This window comes from Crocodylus siamensis, chromosome 1 (genome assembly GCF_052110815.1).
Source record: "Crocodylus siamensis isolate JL-2025a chromosome 1, ASM5211081v1, whole genome shotgun sequence".
Lineage (NCBI taxonomy): Eukaryota > Metazoa > Chordata > Crocodylia > Crocodylidae > Crocodylus > Crocodylus siamensis.
The window spans coordinates 133,062,159-133,082,196 of record NC_143395.1 but is presented as its reverse complement, the minus strand read 5'-3'; the positions used below and the strand labels follow the sequence as shown (position 1 = coordinate 133,082,196).

The following is a 20,038-nucleotide window of genomic DNA, read 5'->3' as shown; positions in this document are numbered from 1 at the left end:
TGCTGTATACAAAACTGATTCCCTTCATTGTAACTACAGCTGCTCCCCGCCCCCTCCCCAATGTGGTGATCTCCAAAACAAACTGATTTTTTCTACAACTGACCCATAGTCCACATATTCTCTCCCTCATCTTGTCTTCTTTGAAAAAAAACATGTTACATATTCATCAAAGTACAGCTGCAAGCCAGGAAAAAAAGCAACCAATAAAATGAACTGAAAGTAGCAATTCAGTCACTAGCACCAACAACTAACTAAATGATACAACCAGAAAGGGAAAACAATGCACATGCATGACCATGAATGTAATTTGAGTGTGTTAAGTAATGCAGGATTAAAACCACACTAAGTTTTTAAAAAATGCAAACATCTTAAAGGCCACAACAGATAGGTGCAAAATTTTGAGAGATCAGAAGAATACAATGCATCAGGTGAATCTGCTGAACATTTTCAATCTATGAATCTGGGGCAGGAGAAAACTACAGTTTGTTTCAGGGCATGCATCAGTTATAAAAGGTTTCCAGTAAAGATACCAGTCACGCAAACAGACCTCACACACCTAGGTGTTCATAATACTTGCTTTTCAAAACAGATAAAAGGGAACTGAATTATCAACAATAATATAATACTTTTCTATTACTAAAGCAATGCATGATGATCCTTGTCTGATGTATTTTTTTTTATTAATTCTAATATAGTGTGTAAGTAAATACAAATGGAAGAAACAGGTGATTTCCTCTATTCCATGTAAAAATATAGCTGATTAGTGACACAAATTAATGTCTCAACATATTCTAGAAACTGACTAATTCCAAACAATCCTTTGAATTTAAAAAAAAAAAAGAGAGAATTAGCATCTCTCTTGCTAACTGTAAAGCAAACCATTTCAAACATTACAACTAACCATGCCTTTTTTAACCTACTTGAATTTTACTTTAAGACATCTGAAAAATACCAAGAGTAAACAAGGAGAATAAAAATCACTAGACTGAGTCTGTAGAAAACTTGATAAACTTTACTTGAGAGCTTTGCTGAACGTTTATTTAAATAAAGGAAATACCTAATGTGGCAATCTGTAAAAGACAGGAATCAGATCATGTTGTTTAACAAACTAACAAAGGCTTTCCCCAACTTCTGCAAGAGATCTACCAATTTATTCTGCCTGGAGCCATTCACTTATCTCACCCCTTATATGCACTTGCAAAGCAAGAAAGTCTGTTGTTTTATCAGGCATTTCTGGGCTCAGCTTTAGAAATGAGATTAATGTTTTAGCATATACTGACAACTAATACTCAAGTTGGTTAAGCACTGAGGGAAATCTGGACTCATGCCATCCAGCAGAAGTGGTACTGAAAATTTAGCAGCACACTTTCAGAGAGGTTAGCCATGTTAGTCTGAAGTCAAGCAGAAGACAGGGTAGGCCTGTACCTTTACAAACTAACTAAATACTACATGTATATGCATAGCACAAGCTTTATGAATCCAAGTTCACTTCATCAGATGCTGTGAAAGGACATTTCCTTCTGAGCTAACACTGAACTAATACCTCAACCATCACTATGAGCTAGTTGTGCTGTCTTCTGACAACACATAATTGGGCAGGTCCTCCGTTCTAGACTCAAATATTTGTAATGCTTTTCCTGCAAAAGATAGGCATTAGCCCCACTCCTCTTGCTAAACTGAAGCAGACACAATTACATTTCTATCAGCATAAATTCACTCTGCAGTCTTGGGCAGATATGGTAAAAAACAGGCTGTAGTGTTGCTTTGTGCTGTTAAGTAACCATGTGCATGATAGTTGAAACTACTCTTCACTGTTAACTACTTCTGCATGCATAATTGGTAAATGTGTAGAAAATGCTTTGAGATTTTTAGAAGCATGAACTATAAGTTTAAGATGCTATATCATCATCACGGGTATTGGAAAGGTCTTTGAGGGGAGGGGGAGAACTTGCCTAAATGCCAAAATTCTTTCATGCATTACCAAGTGCCTGAATACTGAAGCTGCTATGGTATGGGTAGAGCTGGAATATCCACCTTATTTTGCAAGGAACTAAATTACAGCAAGTCTTCTCAGTTGACCACATTAAAACAAATGTTCAGATGACTGATTTGCAACATAAAAATCTCAACCTGAATTTGTGAAAATCTTAGTTCTTGCCTGAGCCAAATGTGAGGCCTCAAATAATGGGGAAAGAGAAACCATGCTCTGCTGTCAAACTGAAGAGCTGCAACACTAAGCTATCTGGGTTTGTGAAAATGGACAGAATGTGAAATCTTAGAAATACTGCAGATCTGAAGAGCCGACACAAAATACACTGAAATAATTTGAGATAAAGAATATTTTAAATCTCAAAAACTGTTAATCACTCTTTAAAAACAGACATCTTGATATCAAAAAGACAGTCCACTGAAATATAAAACCTGCTGAGGGATTAAATAACTTGTATTTTATACTGGAAAATGACATTGCAGATGCCGATTAATTTATCTTTAAAAAAATAAAGTTACATAACAATTAAGAATATGCAGTTAAAGATACTATTAACTTTTCTTTCAGATGGATAATCTGTTTTTCTATGACTTGCAACATTTGTCACAGTTAATTTTTGAAATTCTAATTTAAAACTGAAAACCAAGAAGCAGATTATCATTTTATCATCATCTCAAGTAAATTCAATGGAAATACTCCATGCAAGCCCTGTTTTTACAGGGAGCATTGATTTAGGTTTGCATTTAAAATGAAATGATGTTTTACTGACTCTGTTGTGACTGTTTACCCTTATAGTTGTAAGAAAATTACTGAGATTGAGGGATATGGGGACCTAATTCCTTGGAGTACTTAAATTGTAACATTTATTATATTCATTAACCTGTAGATTCCTCTAACTAATGTTTGCTCTATGTGGTGGCCAAATACTTTGAAATACACCTTTCTTTTATACAGTAGCAACCTGAATAGATTTAAAATTCTCTACTCAATAAATATACATTAAGTTTAAGACGGAACCTAACTGGAGTGCATTTGTAAAGTCTTTTATTCTAGTCACAGACCAGGTCTACAGAGTATTGAAATCTCTTAATACTGTTTAGGATGTCAATTTTAATTATTTTTACAAGATTTTACAAATGGAAAACGGATTTGTAGAGGAATCTGGATTAAAGCCAAGTAATATGACAAGCAGACATATCACAAAACATGCTATTCATGCTCTTCCACAGAGAAATGGTAGTAATTATTGTGGATACTTGAACAATAAAAAATTTAAAAGCTGTCACTACCACTTCTTTAGAGAAATGTGTAAGAATGGACTTGAAAATAGTTTAAGCTTTTCCCCTTCTGACTTTTCAAAAGTTAACTAATAAACTTTGACTGTATTCAACTGCATGCTACATTAAATGGCTGTTATATGAACAAGTAATTACTGACCAGTCTAAACAAGCAAGAGTGCAGGAAAACGTACAGGGAAAACATTTAAAACTAAACAAAAAAAACAGTCCCAACAGAACCCTGAACAAACTTACCACGGATTCTGTTCTTCCAACAACAGAAAACCACATTTTGATCTCCGGGACTACAGATCCTTGAAAGAAAAAAAGAAACAATTCTCCACTTCTCTCACAGCCCTTAAAAGCAACCAGCAATACAGTCTGCTGGATTTTCCAAGACACCCATCAAGATAATTCTGAGCTGGATGCTATGACACTATGGCATTTATCACACTAGCTATAACCAATACAATATTCAGACTCTTACGTAATCAGTATCCCGTTCCGACTTTCATTTACTTTAGGAGCTTTATTAAACTTTGAAAACTACTAGAAAAACAAAAAAGGGGGCCTTTTGTACAAAAGACAAAAACCTCCAAATTAAACAGGAAGTAATGTGCTGGCCCACAGATGGGTAGAAAGTCACATGCTAAACCCCCCAAAAAGTGATATATTTTTAAAGTAAACTGCATGCACATACTGCTTCCAAATCATCTGGATTTCATAAAATGAAACCACAGTGTGGCTAGAAGTCAGGCAGCTCTTAACATCAAAACATCTTTCAGGGTTAGAGCAACCAACTTCTAAACAGTTTCAAAAAGCAGTACAGACCCTGCTCCCCAACCACTCCACCCTTTAAAAATCAATGGCCTTACAATAATGCTAGCAGACGTAAAACTTCAAAAAGATTTAGTACAAAAAAACTGTACAAGGGTGGGGGCAACAGCTAAGCTTCCTTCACTGCATCAGTGGATCATCTGCAAAGTTTAAGATTTTTAAATCACAAAGGTTTTTAAGAAGGATGCTGCAAGGTATTTTCCCTAACTTTAAAATGATTTTAATAACTCCTTAAGCTTGAAACAATTAAGTACTAATACTAGTTTTTATTCAGTCTGCACACCACCCCCCTCGCTTGTTACATGGCTGCTCAAAAAATTAATGTTGACTTAGAAAGCCACTGGCTTTTAATGAAAAAATATATGAATAGAGTACATGGTGACGGCTGAATCTGTATTTTAAAAAATTTACATTTTGCACATACCAGATATTTTCATAGCTTGCGTCCCAATAAAGTACCATATAAAATATTAAAACTGGAATTAAGACTAAAGCTCTTAATGTCGTTGCCTGTGATTAAGTGGAAGGAGGGCCAAATATTTTGTTCCTTAGTGACTGAATAAATGTTTTCATTTTTCTTTTCTCCACTCCACCACTTACATCTACCACTGGTGTCTGTAATCCTTCACACAATGAATTAAAACCATCCATCATAGGGACAAACAGGTGCAGAAGACTCTGACTCAAGTTCTATTACTTCTTTGCTTTCAACATTATTTTTAACATCAGCCTTAACTTACAGAGACTATTCCGCAATAAATTCCTTCGGTAAAAGGAAGTGACAGCAATTTTGTAACTAAAAAAAAAAAAAGATGTTGCTAATTAGTAAAGTTCTTTGCCAGTTTCCAACAGGAAACTTCATTTTCATAGATTTTCCCTACAGCCATATTGCTTTATCTTTGGTCCATGGAACAAATCTAGCCTGCAGAGCTCTTCACAGGTCTGGAAATTTGGCAGTGGGAAAGTGATGGATCCAACACGCAGGCTTGCTCCACGACTAGATCTGGGGTGCAGGGCCAGGCTAGCACAACTGACTGCACCCATGGATCAACCTCATGTGCTGACTCCACCTAGATTCAGCCTGTGGGATCTGGCCTGCTGACCTATCCCACACAACACATCCAGGCCATGGGGCCAGAAGGTTAAGCACCACTGTCCCACAACATGAAACTGCACACATGACATGAGCAGAAAAACTTTAAACATATATGAATACGCAAGTGTATTACTTAGATGTTCTGCTCTAGCAATAGCCATCAAAATTGTGGATTTTTTGGTGCAAGGTACAGGAACAGAAGAGCGAAAATCATTTCCTTTCTTTTTTTTAAAAATTAATCTTTGAGATTATGAGCATTACTTTCTCTTCTCCAAATATGTCCATGGCCTTACATTACAGCCCTTTCTTCTGCCAAGTGACAACTAGGCAGGTTTAGCTTCAGTTAGTAATTTTCATTCAAAAGAATTCAAACTTAGAATGACTCCTCTCATTATGGCAGACAATGCCATACTTTCGTCATTCAAGACAAAGTGCTATCTATATTCATATACAGAATCATGTATTAAACAGAACATATGCAGAGGGTTCCTCTGGCATGCCTAAAGCAATGATAGTTGAGGCTAGGAGATAACCAGTTCAATGCTCTCCCTCTAAAGCAGTGTTTCCCAACCTTTTCCAGCCCAAGGCACACTTAACGTTAATAACAATTTTCTGCAGCATACATGTTAAGGCATTCCCTATCCTCATACCTATTGTAGCTCATTGCCATGGCAAAATTCTGCGTCACAACTGTTCATTTCTGACAGCACACATTTGTGCTGCAGCACACTGGTTAGGAAATACTGCTCTAAAATATCCATCCCTGCTGCTGTTAAAGCTAGACTAACCACTGGTCTGAGCCATTGTGGCCCTTCTTATTGCTCCTAATAAAAGCTTAAGCAGTTGTAGGTATAAGAGCATCTCTAACACAGTAAAGTACTGCTTTATTTGGAGCAGTGCCACCTGCTGATCAATCACTGTAATTTTCATTTCTAATTTTCTTTTTTTAATACCTCACCCAATGGAACTTAAGGGACCAAGAAATAAAACTAGGACCAGCCATCAAACTAGAGCCCTCTGCAAAGAAAAGGAAGTGCCTCTTCTTTTCATACAAAGACAAATCCTTATTTCTTGTATTTAAAATGCACTTTAAAAATACCATATTTACTTTTATACCAAACACACTTCTACTCCAAAAAAGTCAGCCATCCAAAATTGGGGTGCATGCTTTAAATGAAGATGGTGATTTCCAGACCAGAATGGGGGCAGGAGACACTGGAATAGCTGCTGTGGATTGGCTCTGTGCTAGGCTCTGGTGGCATTTGGGAGGGGACAGCATGTGTTGCTCCATGTTGTGCATTTTCTCCCCTTGCAAAATCTGCTGCTCAAGGCTTAACCCCATCAGAGCTGCTGGCAAATCAGCAGCAGCCAATTTGGCAGAGGCCATGATGGAGCTGAAGCTTGAGCTGAGGAGTTTTTATAGAGAAAATGCCTGAAGATAAATCTTTTCTTCTTCATTCTGCTTTCCCAAAGCAAGATGCAGGTCTTATTTGGGGGTCTGTGGTATGCACAAAAATATGGAGTTTGAATATCAATTGATTTTCTTATTCTGGAGAGAAACATTGGGGGGGAAAGGGGGGGGAGAGAAGAACAGTCAAAGCAGATTACCGTAGCTAAAACATTAACATTGCTTACCCTGATGTGAAAATGCAACAGCCAATTAGTTCCACCCTGGCATGCTATACTTAAAATAATCTGGGGCACTCTAAAAAAAACTTTAAAACTCTCAAAACACTTTAATCTGCACATTTATGCCCTTCCTCCCCATTTTGTGGGGTCAAAAAAACCCACCGAATTTCAATTCCAGTATCAGTGCAAGATACATAACCTGAGTTCTACTGGAGAAGTCAAGTGTCATTAGAACAAGGGAGTTAACAGAAAAGTAAAAACATATAATCACTATCAAAGCTTCTCAAACACAGTTTATCAGTTTCACCAATTCCTTTTTCTGTCCTGCTTCAAAAGTTCATTGTCTGTCAATCTTCCTGAACACTGTGTTGTTGTTAGTGGAGTTTCCATTTCATAAGAACTATGTCCAAAAGCTATTCTCTGTTCTAAACAGCCACCAGAAAATAACCCAACTAAACTGAAACTGGAAGTGCAAGATAATCTCTTTTGCACATCTAATGCTAATCTGGGAGACTGCAGCCTAGTGTTGGATATAAAAAAAGATTATGTATTCCTAGATAATTCTACACATTTAAACAGAACTTTTGCTGCTTCTTATAATATTTTTCTTAAAGCTTCAGCTTCTTAAAAAACCCTGTTGGATGCTGCACAGTGGCACTTCTGTACTGCTGCTATAAATTAGTGATGTCAAACTAATCTTAAAATGTGCATGTGACAAGTCAATCAGTTCCAGGGAAAAACTGCAAGTTTCCCACTTTGCATACTCTGCTGCTCTTCAAATGAGAAAAATCAATAGGACAACACTTTAGCATAGAAAATTCCACTTCAGCTTGCCAATTTCATCTTGAACACTAAACTGAAATGCAGAAGTCTGATCAGCAGTTAATCTAGCGCATGCCAAAGTCATGTATTTCCAGTCTCTCAGACTTAAGCCCACTACATCATATAAGAACTCTACTGAAGAAATGTTTTGCCTCAAATTTCTCAAGATTTTGAGCACAGTCTCTCTCAAAGGTAAGATGAACTTTAGATGATACATATGCATCCAAACTTTACCTCCACCTTTGTAAAAAACAGGAATAAAACTTGTTTCAGCAAAAAGATGGATATTGTTTAGAAGTACTTACCTATACCAAATACCTTAAAAACAGTACAACAGTGTCTAGTCCATAAATTTTTTGGGAAAAGGGACTCAATTGCTTTGATAAAGCTCATCCCACACACAGTAAAGAAAGAATCACAAGAGACCGTCTCTCTGTTACCTGAAAATGACTGGGACTTTCAAACACTGGTTACATAAATTACACTACAAATTTAAAATTCAGATGTACCCAAGTGGGGGAGTCCTCCATATGGCAGCTGGAATTGTGTGCACGTACTTCACATTACCACAATGAAGACCAACATAATAAGCACCGTAATATGGTAAGGTGAAAGGGTCCCTCCCTCCTTTTGGGCAACCTATTCTGCATACAGTATTTTAAGATCAAAATGAAAAACAAGTGAAACCAAAGTAATTTGGGCAGTAAAATATCGTGTAAACAACCTCTTCACTCCGCAAAATAAATATAAAATTTAGTTGGTTTGCAGGCTGTTTTTTCCTTAATTCATTTAAACATTTTAATCCATACCAAATTATAAAACACGTCTACACACTTTTTCAGCATTACTACTCTTCCTCAAAGCACTTTTGCTACATATTTGTGTAACCCCCAATCAGATCCAAAATATCTGATGAGATTATAACATTAGAAGTACCAACTTAAGAAATTAAATTCAAAATGTCATTATAGGACTATAGAAATTTCCAGGTTCTGTTTTTCTGAGTTGCTATTTCCTTTATTTTGTTCAGTCTGTATATTTTACAGAACAGGAATTTGCAGCTAAGGTAATATGACATAAATGTACTCTGGGCAAGTACATGATGCAAGTACATTTTCATAGCAAGTAAATAACATTGTCATTTTGATCAGTTCATGAGACATTGTTTTCATACCTTAGCAGCAACAATGCTTAAGCCCATTCCATTTTGTTTTTTTAGTGTCACCGTGATGATTTCAGGTTCTTTCCTCAAAGGCTGAGCCTACCAGAAGAAAAAAGTAGAAAGAGAGGTAAGCACACATGGCAAGACTGCACAAAGTGGCCACTCTATAAATCAATAAAACAAAATGATTTATACAGGAAGAGAGATAACATCCAGAGATCCTTCTGCAAATAAATTTAATTTTCATTATAATTTTAAAATCTGTAACATTTCATTAACATTAATAGGTATCAAAGTAATCAGCATTACATTTGTACTCAGAACTCTGCCAAAGTTATGCAGTCTATCAAAAATGTTCTTCTCTCTTGATTTGTGACATTTTAAAGTTAATAAAGACTATAAACAGAATGTACATCTGGGTCAGACAATTCTAAAAATGACATTTAAGAAAAAAAATATCTTGACGAGTTTCATACGATGGGGTAACACTTTTAAAAAACAAATCAAAGAATATTCACATTTAATTATTTATAGAAATAACTGTATTATTCTGCAATGTGTAGTATTATATATTTATTATTATTTTTATTTACAGAAAATTTCATTATTAACAGAAATATTAACACATTGTGGTCAAGTTAAAATATTATAAAAATAAGGATATTTTAAGAAAAAAATTATATTAGCGCACACACATCAAATGCCTCTACCAAAATGGAGCCTGCTTCCATTTTATTTAGGTTTTTTCCATTGATTTAAATGGAAGCATGAGAATGCTTTATAACTATACTAAGCCACTGGAAAAAATGAAAGATTTCTGTAAAAACACCAGAGGACTCAAGGAGAAAGCCACAAGACTCCGGGAAACAATGCTTTATCACTGCTTCCATCTATCAGTTCCTCTCTGATCAGACAGTTTAACACAAGGCAAGATAAGCACTATAAAGTTTTACAGACTATCACCAGAAGTAAATTTCAAATAATGAAAATTTTAGCTTCTAAATATCTCAACTATACAAAAAAGAAAAATGCACCTCATTTTTGTGTTGGCTAGACATACAAGGAGCCTCAACAACAACATTCGTCTCAGATGAGTCTCCAGCTGCAGGATTGTTTAATGAATGAGAGGCTTCCGGCTATTTTGTAAGAAATCCAGAAATGCTGGAACTTCCTTGTTTCCAAGGGCACTGTCTAAACTTTTCTTCCAGCACCTTGCTGTGTCTGTTGGCGGAATGCTTGTACAAGGCCAAGAGCTGTTTACTTTATAGGTGTGTCCCATCTTTAGGGCTTTGCATTCAGTGCCATGCTGTTTCAAAATAGGGTAAATTGGGATAAATAAGTAGATTTTGGTAGGAGACCCTGCCAACTGGATGTGCTAGTGTTCACTGTGACACGAATAGCGTATCAACTAAGAAGTGCAGATAAGTCACAATACGCAAATCAACCAGACTACTATTAATATCTCGATGAATGCCTATGGAATGGAAAGGATTTTGGGGCGATATCTTCCATTTTACCAACTGCATAGTTTTCTTCTAATAATGGCAACTGCCATAGGTAAATTGAAGAAACAGTTGTTGAAAGCGTCCTATTATAATACTGAGGTAAGTCTCTCATATCCATTGATGTCAAATCTTCTGGACAGACTGCAGCAACAGTGGAAGTTAGATCCTCTATCCTGATGTTTATTTTTGTCAATTCATTCAGCCTTGCGTGTGTACCACAGACCAGTCTATTCTAAAGCGTTCTTGGTATGACAAATACGGAATAAAACCTTCAGTCACTTATTACCTCAAAGGATAAGTACCAATTTCACTAGTTCTAGAAGTGAGAAAATTCTCTCTACGTTGATTTAATACTTGTTAATCACCCAAAGTAACAGAGAAAACGAAGGGATGTGACAGAACCCGAAACCCCAAAGAATGTGTCTGCTATGCTATCTTCTATATTCACCCATTCATTATTAGGTCCAGATGCCTGTTAAGTAAGACACAATAGTCTCCAAGCCTATATGGATCAAGGCAGGCCAGGCTCACTCACAGTCACTGAAGTTATTTTTAACTTGCATTTGCCATGTCACTGAAGCACAAAGTTCTTCAGGTCACTGCATGGGAACATCATGGTCTTAGCAAAATACAGCCGGCAGCTTGTTGACCACTGCTGCCTGCAATAGAAATTGGTGGCACTTGGGAAGGCGCTGGGTCCAGCTTCAGGCTTTGGCCACATTGAGCAGGGATGGGAGATTCTCAGTGGTGGGGCTCACAGGGGTTCATCTCCAAGTAGTCCTCGTCCCCACATCAGCCTAACACACCCTACACCACCACCTTCTGCACTATGGGAGATGTTTCTGCTGGATGGGAAGGTGTCGGCACTGTCAGCAGGCTGATAAGGGGACTAGCAGCTTCTGGGACATGACTTACATGCTGCACAGGGAGCAAACATCACCAGTTCTGCCTCTGCTTGGAAGTCCCTTTAAATGACAGTTTCTACCTTCCTGACCAAATCTCTTGGAATGGAATCCCCTTAGAAGGAATTGTTACATCCTTTGCACTTCTGCACCAGCCTTAAGAAGGCTAAAGAAAAGTCTTTGGGTTCAGAGCTTGTTGAGCAGAAAGGGAACTGAAAATTAACCAACTCATGATTAGTAAGCAGAAAGTCAACAAGACCTCTCCCAGTTGGCTTCTCTGCCATTTATAAACAAGTTGTCCCCAACACAACACAAAAGTTTCCTGGCCTGTCTGCAGGACTGGTTTGCAGAAAGCTTTCATATAAACTTTCTCTGACAGCTATTTCAAACACTGAATACCTACCAGCTCAGCATTCTCACGCAACAGGTGACTTTCATAGTCTGCACCTTCAAAATATATAGTCCAAGTCCCTGGTGAACGTGGATGAGGTGTTAACCTGCAGAAGCCTAGAAGAGAAATAGAAAATTCACAAAAAAATATCTGGTGGAACAAACAAAACCAAATAGCTTACACACTGGGGTATTACCATACGCCTCTGACCCACGTTACATTTAGATGCGACTAACAGAAATCTTACCACAAGTGCCACTCAATTTAAGGCATGATAGTGTAGTAAACAACCCACGAAATTATTCCACACAACACGGAACAAGTTTGTGGCTCATCTGTATCATGCCTTAAACTGAATATGTAGCCAGGGACTGTATAGACCTGAGTGACTGCATGTGGTTTTAGTTTCCAGGACACAGAGAGCCTAGAGCTGGGATGCTGCAGCCCAATATGGGGCTCTCCATGCACCAAGCTAATTGTCTGTTGGATGAATGGATTCTAAGATGGACAGAAAACTGGCTGGAGCATTGGGCTCAGAAGGTAGTAATCAGTGGCTTAACATCTACTTGACAGCCGGTATCAAGTGGAGTGCCTGGGGACAGTTTTGACTGGGTTGGTCCTGGGAAGAGTTTTGTTCAATGTCTTCATCAACAACCAGAAGGGGTGATCACTAGGGATGACTATTCTGCAGTTGCTCGGGGATGTAGGGGGGCAGTTAGGAAGGCCAAGGCAGAGATGGAGTTAGGACTAGCTTCTCAGATTAAGGACAATAAGAAGTCCTTTTTTAAAAACATAGGGGGCAAAAAGAAGGTCCCGGGTAACGTGGGGCCCTTGCAGGACGCGTTGGGAAATTTGGTTGTCACACCAGATGACAAAGCTAACATGTTTAATGATTTCTTTGCCTCCGTCTTCTTAAATAGGGACCAGAACAGCCACCTCCCTGCTGGGCCCCCCGCGGGCCCCAGGGGAAGCACACCTGGGCCAAAGGTTAGCGAGGAACTAGTTAGGGAGCTTCTGGAGGGGCTAGATGTATTCAGGTCAGCCAGCCCAGACGATCTCCACCCTAGAGTTCTAAAGGAATTGGCCGAGGTCATTGCAGGACCCCTGGCATGGCTTTATGAGCGCTCATGGTGCTTTGGTGTGGTGCCAGAGGACTGGAAGCGGGCCAATGTGGTTCCCATCTTCAAAAAGGGGAGGAAGGAGGCCCCAGGAAACTATAGGCCAGTTAGTCTTACCTCGATTCTAGGCAAGCTGTTTGAGAAAATTATGCTGGCACATGTCCATGAGGGGCCAACAGGGGACTGCATGCTTAGGGGGCAATCAACACGAGTTCATCAGTAGCAGATCCTGTCAGACCAACCTGGTGGCCTTCTACGATCAGATTACCAGACCATTAGATGCAGGGGTAGCAGTGGACAGTCTTCCTGGACTTCCGGAAGGCATTCGACATGGTCTCTCACCCCGTTCTCATTAAGAAACTGGGGGACTGTGGTGTTGACGCCCACACAGTCAATTGGGTCGCCAACTGGCTGGAGGGCCGCACCCAGAGGGTGGTAGTGGATGGGTCCTTCTCAACCTAGAAGGACGTGGGTAGTGGGGTTCCGCAGGGCTCAGTCCTTGGGCCCGCGCTGTTCAACATCTTCATCAGCGATTTGGACGAGGGGGTAAAAAGCGCCCTGTTCAAATTTGCTGATGACACTAAGATGTGGGGGGATGCGGGCACACTAGAAGGAAGCAACAGGCTACAATCGGACCTAGACAGGTTACAAGGGTGGGCGGATGAGAATAGGATGGGATTCAACACAGACAAGTCCAAAGTGATGCATCTGGGGAGGAATAACCAGCACCATACGTACAGGTTGGGGAACTCCGCTCTTGTCAGCACGGAGGCGGAGAAGGATTTTGGAGTCATAACTGACTCCAAGAAGAGCGTGGGCCGGCAGTGTGGGGAGGCAGTCAGGAAGGCCAACCGTACCTTGTCATGCATCCACAGATGCATCTCGAGCAGGTCCAAAGAGGTGATCCTCCCCCTCTGTGCGGCACTGGTCAGGCCGCAGTTGGAGTACTGCATCCAGTTCTGGGCGCTGCACTTCAAGAGGTATGTGGACAGCATGGAGAGTGTCCAGAGGAGGGCCACTTGCATGATCAGGGGACAGCAGGGCAGGCCCTATGAGGAGAGGCTACAGGACCTGAACCTGTTCAGCCTCCAAAAGAGAAGGCTGAGGGGGGATCTAGTGGCCTGTTACAAACTAGTCAGGGGGGAAAATCAGCAAGCATTGGGGGAGTCATTATTCCCCCGTGCACTGCCAGGAGTGACCAGGAATAGCGGTCACAAGCTGGCAGAGGGCAGGTTTAGGCTAAATATCAGGAAGCGCTACTTCACAGTCAGGGCGGCTAGGATCTGGAACCAACTTCCAAGAGAAGTGGTGCTGGCTCCTATCCTGGGGGTCTTTAAGAGGAGGTTAGGTGTACACCTTGCTGCGGTCGTTTGACCCCAATACTCTTTCCTGCTATGGTAGGGGGTCGGACTAGATGATCTACTCAGGTCCCTTCCGACCCTAGAAGGTATGAAACTATGTGCCCAGAGGCAGTAAGTTCAAGGCCATATCAAGAAGCGCTCACAGTGTAGCCCTGTCAGATTTGAATGAACCTGTGAATTCCACTAAATTCCTCATTACAAGGACACGACAGAAAGGAAGGACGTGAATGGCAGAACATGCGATTTTTGGGATCAGGGATTACATCCCATCACATTTTAAAGTAAACTTCTGTCCAGGGCCATCCAGCAATATTTACTCTCTTTCGTTGAAATGTTTAATTAGGTAACCCCAAACTGATGATTAGAAATATAACTATTCATTTTGCAGCAGTTCCAAGTTTATCAGTAACCAAAATTCTATAGCTTGTCCATCCAAGCATCTCACTGAATGTTGCAAATGTTAGGGACAACATATATAACTAATGATCTTGAACCCCATGCAGAAAATATGGTATTGCTTATACTAACCAAGCAGCAGTTACTTCTGAAAGACTTTGTGGAACAGTGTGTGTGTGTGTGGTGGGGTGGGGCTGCAAGAGCTGGCAGGACAGCTATCAGCATGGCCACTTAAGAGTTCCTGGCCACTCTCCTGCTCTGGTATACCCCACTACTGCAATGTAAGATATTTCTGGCTCCTGTGCAGATGCACCAGGGCATGTAACTTGCAATCCTTTCTTTGTCCCTAATGGCTTAGGTGTACTAAATTGAGCAAGTCCTTCCCCACCTCCTCAAGAAAAAGTATGTGAAGCAGAGAGGTTAAATGGCTTGTCCAAGATCACAGCAAAACCTGTGGCAAGACTAGAAACAGAACTATTTTTTCTGTCAGACCTGCATTTTTATACATTAAGCATTGTTCCTCTACTCAAGGCCAATGAGAATCCAAGTTATAATTCAAACTGGAAATCGGTATAAAAAACAAAGCTTAAATGGCTACAATTATGTACAGTAGCTTTTTTCACCTTCACAAAAAAATTCTTTGAAAATTTACATTCCAGATTAGCCTTTAAAAGGGGACTAAATTTTGAAGATATAAACAAAACAAAAAAAAGTAGTTAGGCAAGTTTTCTAGGTACAATACAGCAAAATCCAGAACATTTCTGGTCAAAAGGATTCCATGAGTTAAGACTTTTCCCCCCTCAACACAGGCTAGTATGATTCATTTAACTTTTGAAGAATTCTGTTTTACTAGCAAGTGAAGTTCTTTTAGATGAATGTCATTACTTCAATCCTAAAACAAAAGCATCTGAAACAAGGAATCTCATACTTTTTCCATGAAACTGACCACAACTGACCAGAAAGAATGCCTTGTGCAATTTACATTCTACTGACACTGACCACCTCTCTTTTCCCATCCTTTTAGCATCATGACATCCCTGTGGACACTATAACTGCTTACACGGAAGAACTGATTATGGGAAATGTAAACAGACTTCCAGACACTTCTTAATGCAATTTGGCAGCTGAAGATATGGCTAAAAGGTAATATCATGTGACAACCTGTTCTCCTGGTAAGTGAACTTTTGGGCCTGAGGGATGAACGCAGAAAAATGTGAAGATCCAATCTTCTCTTCTGCTTTGCCTTTTCCTGTTACTAATGTCTGTATTTCATTTCGCCCAAGTACACATGCTTACTTTTTTCTCCTTCCTGCCCACTACCTTGATAATTTTATAGAATATAAATTTCCCAACACTACACCAATTTTGTACTTTTATCATATTTTTACATAATGAACGTTATTTCATATCAAGTAAAAAAGCTTTATTTTTCAGGCTCCAGTGCTTTCCAATACATTCTAAAGGAAGTTTGTAAATATTTTATCATGTTCTCGTCACTCTTTAATAGATATTGACTAAAACATGAGTCGCAATATTCCACATGAAATCAATTAATTATAAAAATGGGCATCCTTCATTCTCTGCCACTGATAATGGTGTAACTATGCACCCCACTACTTCACAGGCACCCCACTATGAGATGCAGGCACGTGGTACCAACTTCCATGTCATTTCTACAGTCTTTTCTGCCCTTTTTCATTTCTGCAGTATCAGATGTGCTAGCATTTTCCAACCAAGAACAGAGGGAATGCTTCACTTCATGTACAATAAGTACAAAAACCTTAATGCATGTGGTTAGTAAATAGTTCTCTGACACTGTAAACTTCAAAACACAGAAAATTCAAGTTCCTTTGGTGACCTACTTGTTATTTTGCTGCTCAGGTATCAACAAGTATATTAATAAAGCTTCTGAAACAGTGTGGAGAGAGCACAGTCAAAACAAAATGCCAATATAAGCACTACAAATTTCCTGCACAGGCAAATTTAAATAGTTACAGAAAAATTTAAATAGGATAATGAAGAAGATTAAAAAATATTGTGAAGAGTGAAGAAAAATAAAAAAGATGTGTAAATACCTCTAAAAAAATATTTCAAGTTCTGTGTTATTGTACTGTACTAGAGAAAGGTAACCCTATTATAATGGTACAACATTAGCAGGACTAACCTCTCTGGCACAGCGGATCTAAAAATTCTTGTAAACCGTTTGGAATGTTTCTGACAACGTCACATGAATAGCCATCTTCTGGCAGAAGAAAAGGCAGCTGTAGATCAGGATCCTCTTCCAGCTGAACTTCTCTGCCATCGCTACGAGCTAGTTCATCAGCTGTATTTTCTGCGACAGCTACTACCTTATCTATAAGCTCCTGGACACAAGACAAAAGGACATTGTTACCGTTAAGACTTCTATCACACTGCTTAAAAGCCTATATACCAAGACATTAAATAGCAGAGTTAAAGCATTTATAAAATTTTTGCACAACCACAACAACCATCATTCTACATCCTATGCACAGATGCACTGTAGGTTACACCTTTATATGTTTATCAAATTTAATGCATCACAATTTTATGCTTTAACTTTGTGAAACATCTCATAATGTTGTCTTTTAAATTAAATTATGAACACATCTTCTACAAAATTTCTGTAAAGCATCTGCCTGAAAAATGGTAGAGATCATGTAAAGACTATACTAGAAAACTCATCCTCTTTGGGCACCTGTATAAGTGATGTACAACCTTAATTTTGGCACTTTGTTAGACATTAGTAGCAAACTCAGTATCTTTTTATATAAAAGAATTCATCTGTATTTATAGAAAAGAAAGGTGGGAAACTCATAACAGACTATTTACACTTCCTTATTTCAGAACTCTGGTGGCGTGTAAAATCAAACAAAACAATAAAAAAGAAAAATACTAAACCTTGAGGATAAAGTAAATAATTTTCATTGAAAAAAATAGAACTATTTAGTAATATACAGAACAACCTGTTCCACATTTCTTTGGAGGTTCACAGGAAGAAGCCCTCGCCCTGCACATCCTGTGTTCACAAGAGACCATCTTAAATCCTTCCAAAGGTTTTTATTATACCTTTGTAGAATGAGGCAAAGTAGAATGAGGCTGTCACACTACCCAGTAACACTTCTTAAGACATTTATACTTTCCAAATGATGCAAACTCTTACTTCAAATATATATTTTTGAAGGAAACCACAGAAGATAAGTTTACGCAGAATATAAAATATTAGATTCTAAAATTAGAAGAGTCATCTAATACGACAGAATCTAACATTTTTGTGAGATTTAACTATTTTAATCTTAAACAAAGCAACAAAAATCTAAATATTTCTATCCCCATGTTGGCTGCCTTAAGATTGTCAAACACATCACAGGGATGTAACATGGATGTGCTGAATATCCTGAAGGGACTGGGAAGTGTCCAAGTATTAAGTAGTAAGGAGTGATTGTAAATACTCTCTATACTTCCTCAATCAAGTTAACTTCCTAAGTAACTTGAAAGATGACAAGATAGTCAAAGAAGGTAGAGAACAGATTAAAATGTACCGACATGCAAGAGAAAAAAAAAACAACCTTGGTTGTGGGAATTCATGTGACAGGGGGCCATCCCAGAGCCAAGTCTCACATTGGCCCGCCCATATGTTTATGTAGAGCAGTCCGCCTAGTCTTTCCTGCCACAACTTGCTAGTTAAATAAACCGGTGGTAAATGCAGGAGGCTGTCCACTGTATGCCCTGATGCCCAGGGACACTATCCACAGCTCTACCATCCCTACACTGTGGCCCATGCCTCGCAAATGGCATCAGAACAAATTCTTACACTTTGACCCTAACTTGGTCTTTCAGTGCATGAGGACATACTGGGGTCTCCCTCTGATCCAATCATGCAGCCTCAACATGCCTGAGGACTTACTGGGGTCGTGACTTGACCGGACTCCCTGGCTGAGCCACACACTTGGCCTCCGGCTCAGTTGTGGCCTCAGGCATCCATAGACTAACGTTGGCCTGTCCAGCCCCTACCTGGGGCTTCAACTCATGCCCTACAACTGGGGCCTTCCAACTATGCCCTCTCACTTGGGCCTTCACTGTACCACTGATGTTATTACTCGGGGGTTGGGCCATGTGCTGCCCTTCATAGATTCATAGATGCTAGGGTCAGAAGGGACCTCAGTAGGTCATTGAGTCTGAACCTCTGCCCTTGCACAGAAAAGAGCGCTGGGGTCACACGACCCCAGCTAGTTGCTTGTCCATTCTCCTCTTGAAGACCCCCAAGGTAGGGGAGAGCACCACCTCCATTGGAAGCCCATTCCAGTCTGGAAACCCTTAACGTGAAGAGGTTCTTTCTAATGTCCAACCTAAATCTGCTCTCCATCAATCTGTGACCATTGTTCCTAGCTACTCCAGGGGGTGACCTAGTAAACAGAGCATCTCTTATTCCCTGCTGCCCCCCCCCCCCCGATGAATTTACAGGCAGCTACAAGATCACCTCTCAGCCTTCTCTTGCGAAGGCTGAAGAGATCTAGGTTCCTCAGTCTCTCCTCATAAGGCCTTGCCTGCAGAACTCTGACCGTATGAGTGGCCTTCCTCTGAACCCTCTCAAGATTCTCCACATCCCTTCTGAAGTGTGGCACCCAAAACTGGATGCAGTACTCCAACCGCAGCCTGACCACTGCTGCACAGAGGGGAAGCATCACCTCCCCAGACCTGAGCATCACCTCCCCAGACCTGTTTGTCACGCATCTGCTAATGCATAATAAACCGTGGTTAGCCTTGTTGATCACTTTGTCACACTGATGACTGTTGTTCATCTTGGAGTCAGCTGTGACTCCAAGATCCCTTTCCACTGCTGTGGTGCTGAGGTCATCCCCCAGCCTGTAAATCTGTCAGTGGTTCTTTTTGCCCAGGTGCAGCACTTGGCACTTGTCTTTGTTGAACTGAATCCTATTTCATTCTGCCCATTTTTCCAACTTGTCCAGATCCACCTGGATCCGTTCCCTACCCCCTGGTATGTTAACTTTGCCCCATAATTTGGTATCATCTGTGAACTTGGACAGGGTGCTCTCCATGCCGTCATCGAAGTCACCAATGAAGACACTGAATAGCACTGGTCCAAGGACTGAGTCTTCCAGGACTGCCCACATCTTTCCAGGTCCATATCAATGCGCTCACCACCACTCTCTGGGTGCAACCTCTAAGCCAATTTGCCACCCACCTGATGATATAATTTATGAGAACAGAATAAGATACCATATTGAAGACCTTCTTTAAGTCTAGGTAGATGACATCTACCTCAATTCCTGTGTCTAAGCATTCTGTGAACTGGTCATAAAAAGAAACAAGGTTAGTCAGGTAAGATCTACCTGCAGTGAATCTGTGCTGATTTCCTTTCAGCATTATTTCCCCTGCTGGGCTCCCAAAAATGTGATCCTTAATGATTTTTTCCAGAGTTTTCCCAAGGATAGAGGTGAGACTAACTGGCCTTACAGTTTCCCGGTTCTTCCCTCTTCCCCTTGTTGAAAATAGGGACCATATTGGTCCTT

At 39.9% G+C, this 20,038-nt stretch overlaps 1 protein-coding gene across 21 annotated transcripts in view; it reads right to left on the bottom strand.

Annotated features, from left to right (window-relative positions):
• AFDN (afadin, adherens junction formation factor) overlaps window positions 1-20,038 on the bottom strand; it is a 200,573-nt gene that overhangs the window by 39,956 nt on the left and 140,579 nt on the right. For all 21 annotated transcript variants that reach the window (XM_090042962.1, XM_090042917.1, XM_090042999.1 and 18 more), the window contains 3 exons: window positions 16,651-16,849; window positions 11,624-11,727; window positions 8,826-8,912 (listed from right to left, as the gene is read on the bottom strand). In XM_090042962.1, coding sequence (XP_089899088.1) covers window positions 8,826-8,912; window positions 11,624-11,727; window positions 16,651-16,849 — 390 coding nt within the window. The remainder of the gene's footprint in view (window positions 1-8,825; window positions 8,913-11,623; window positions 11,728-16,650; window positions 16,850-20,038) is intronic.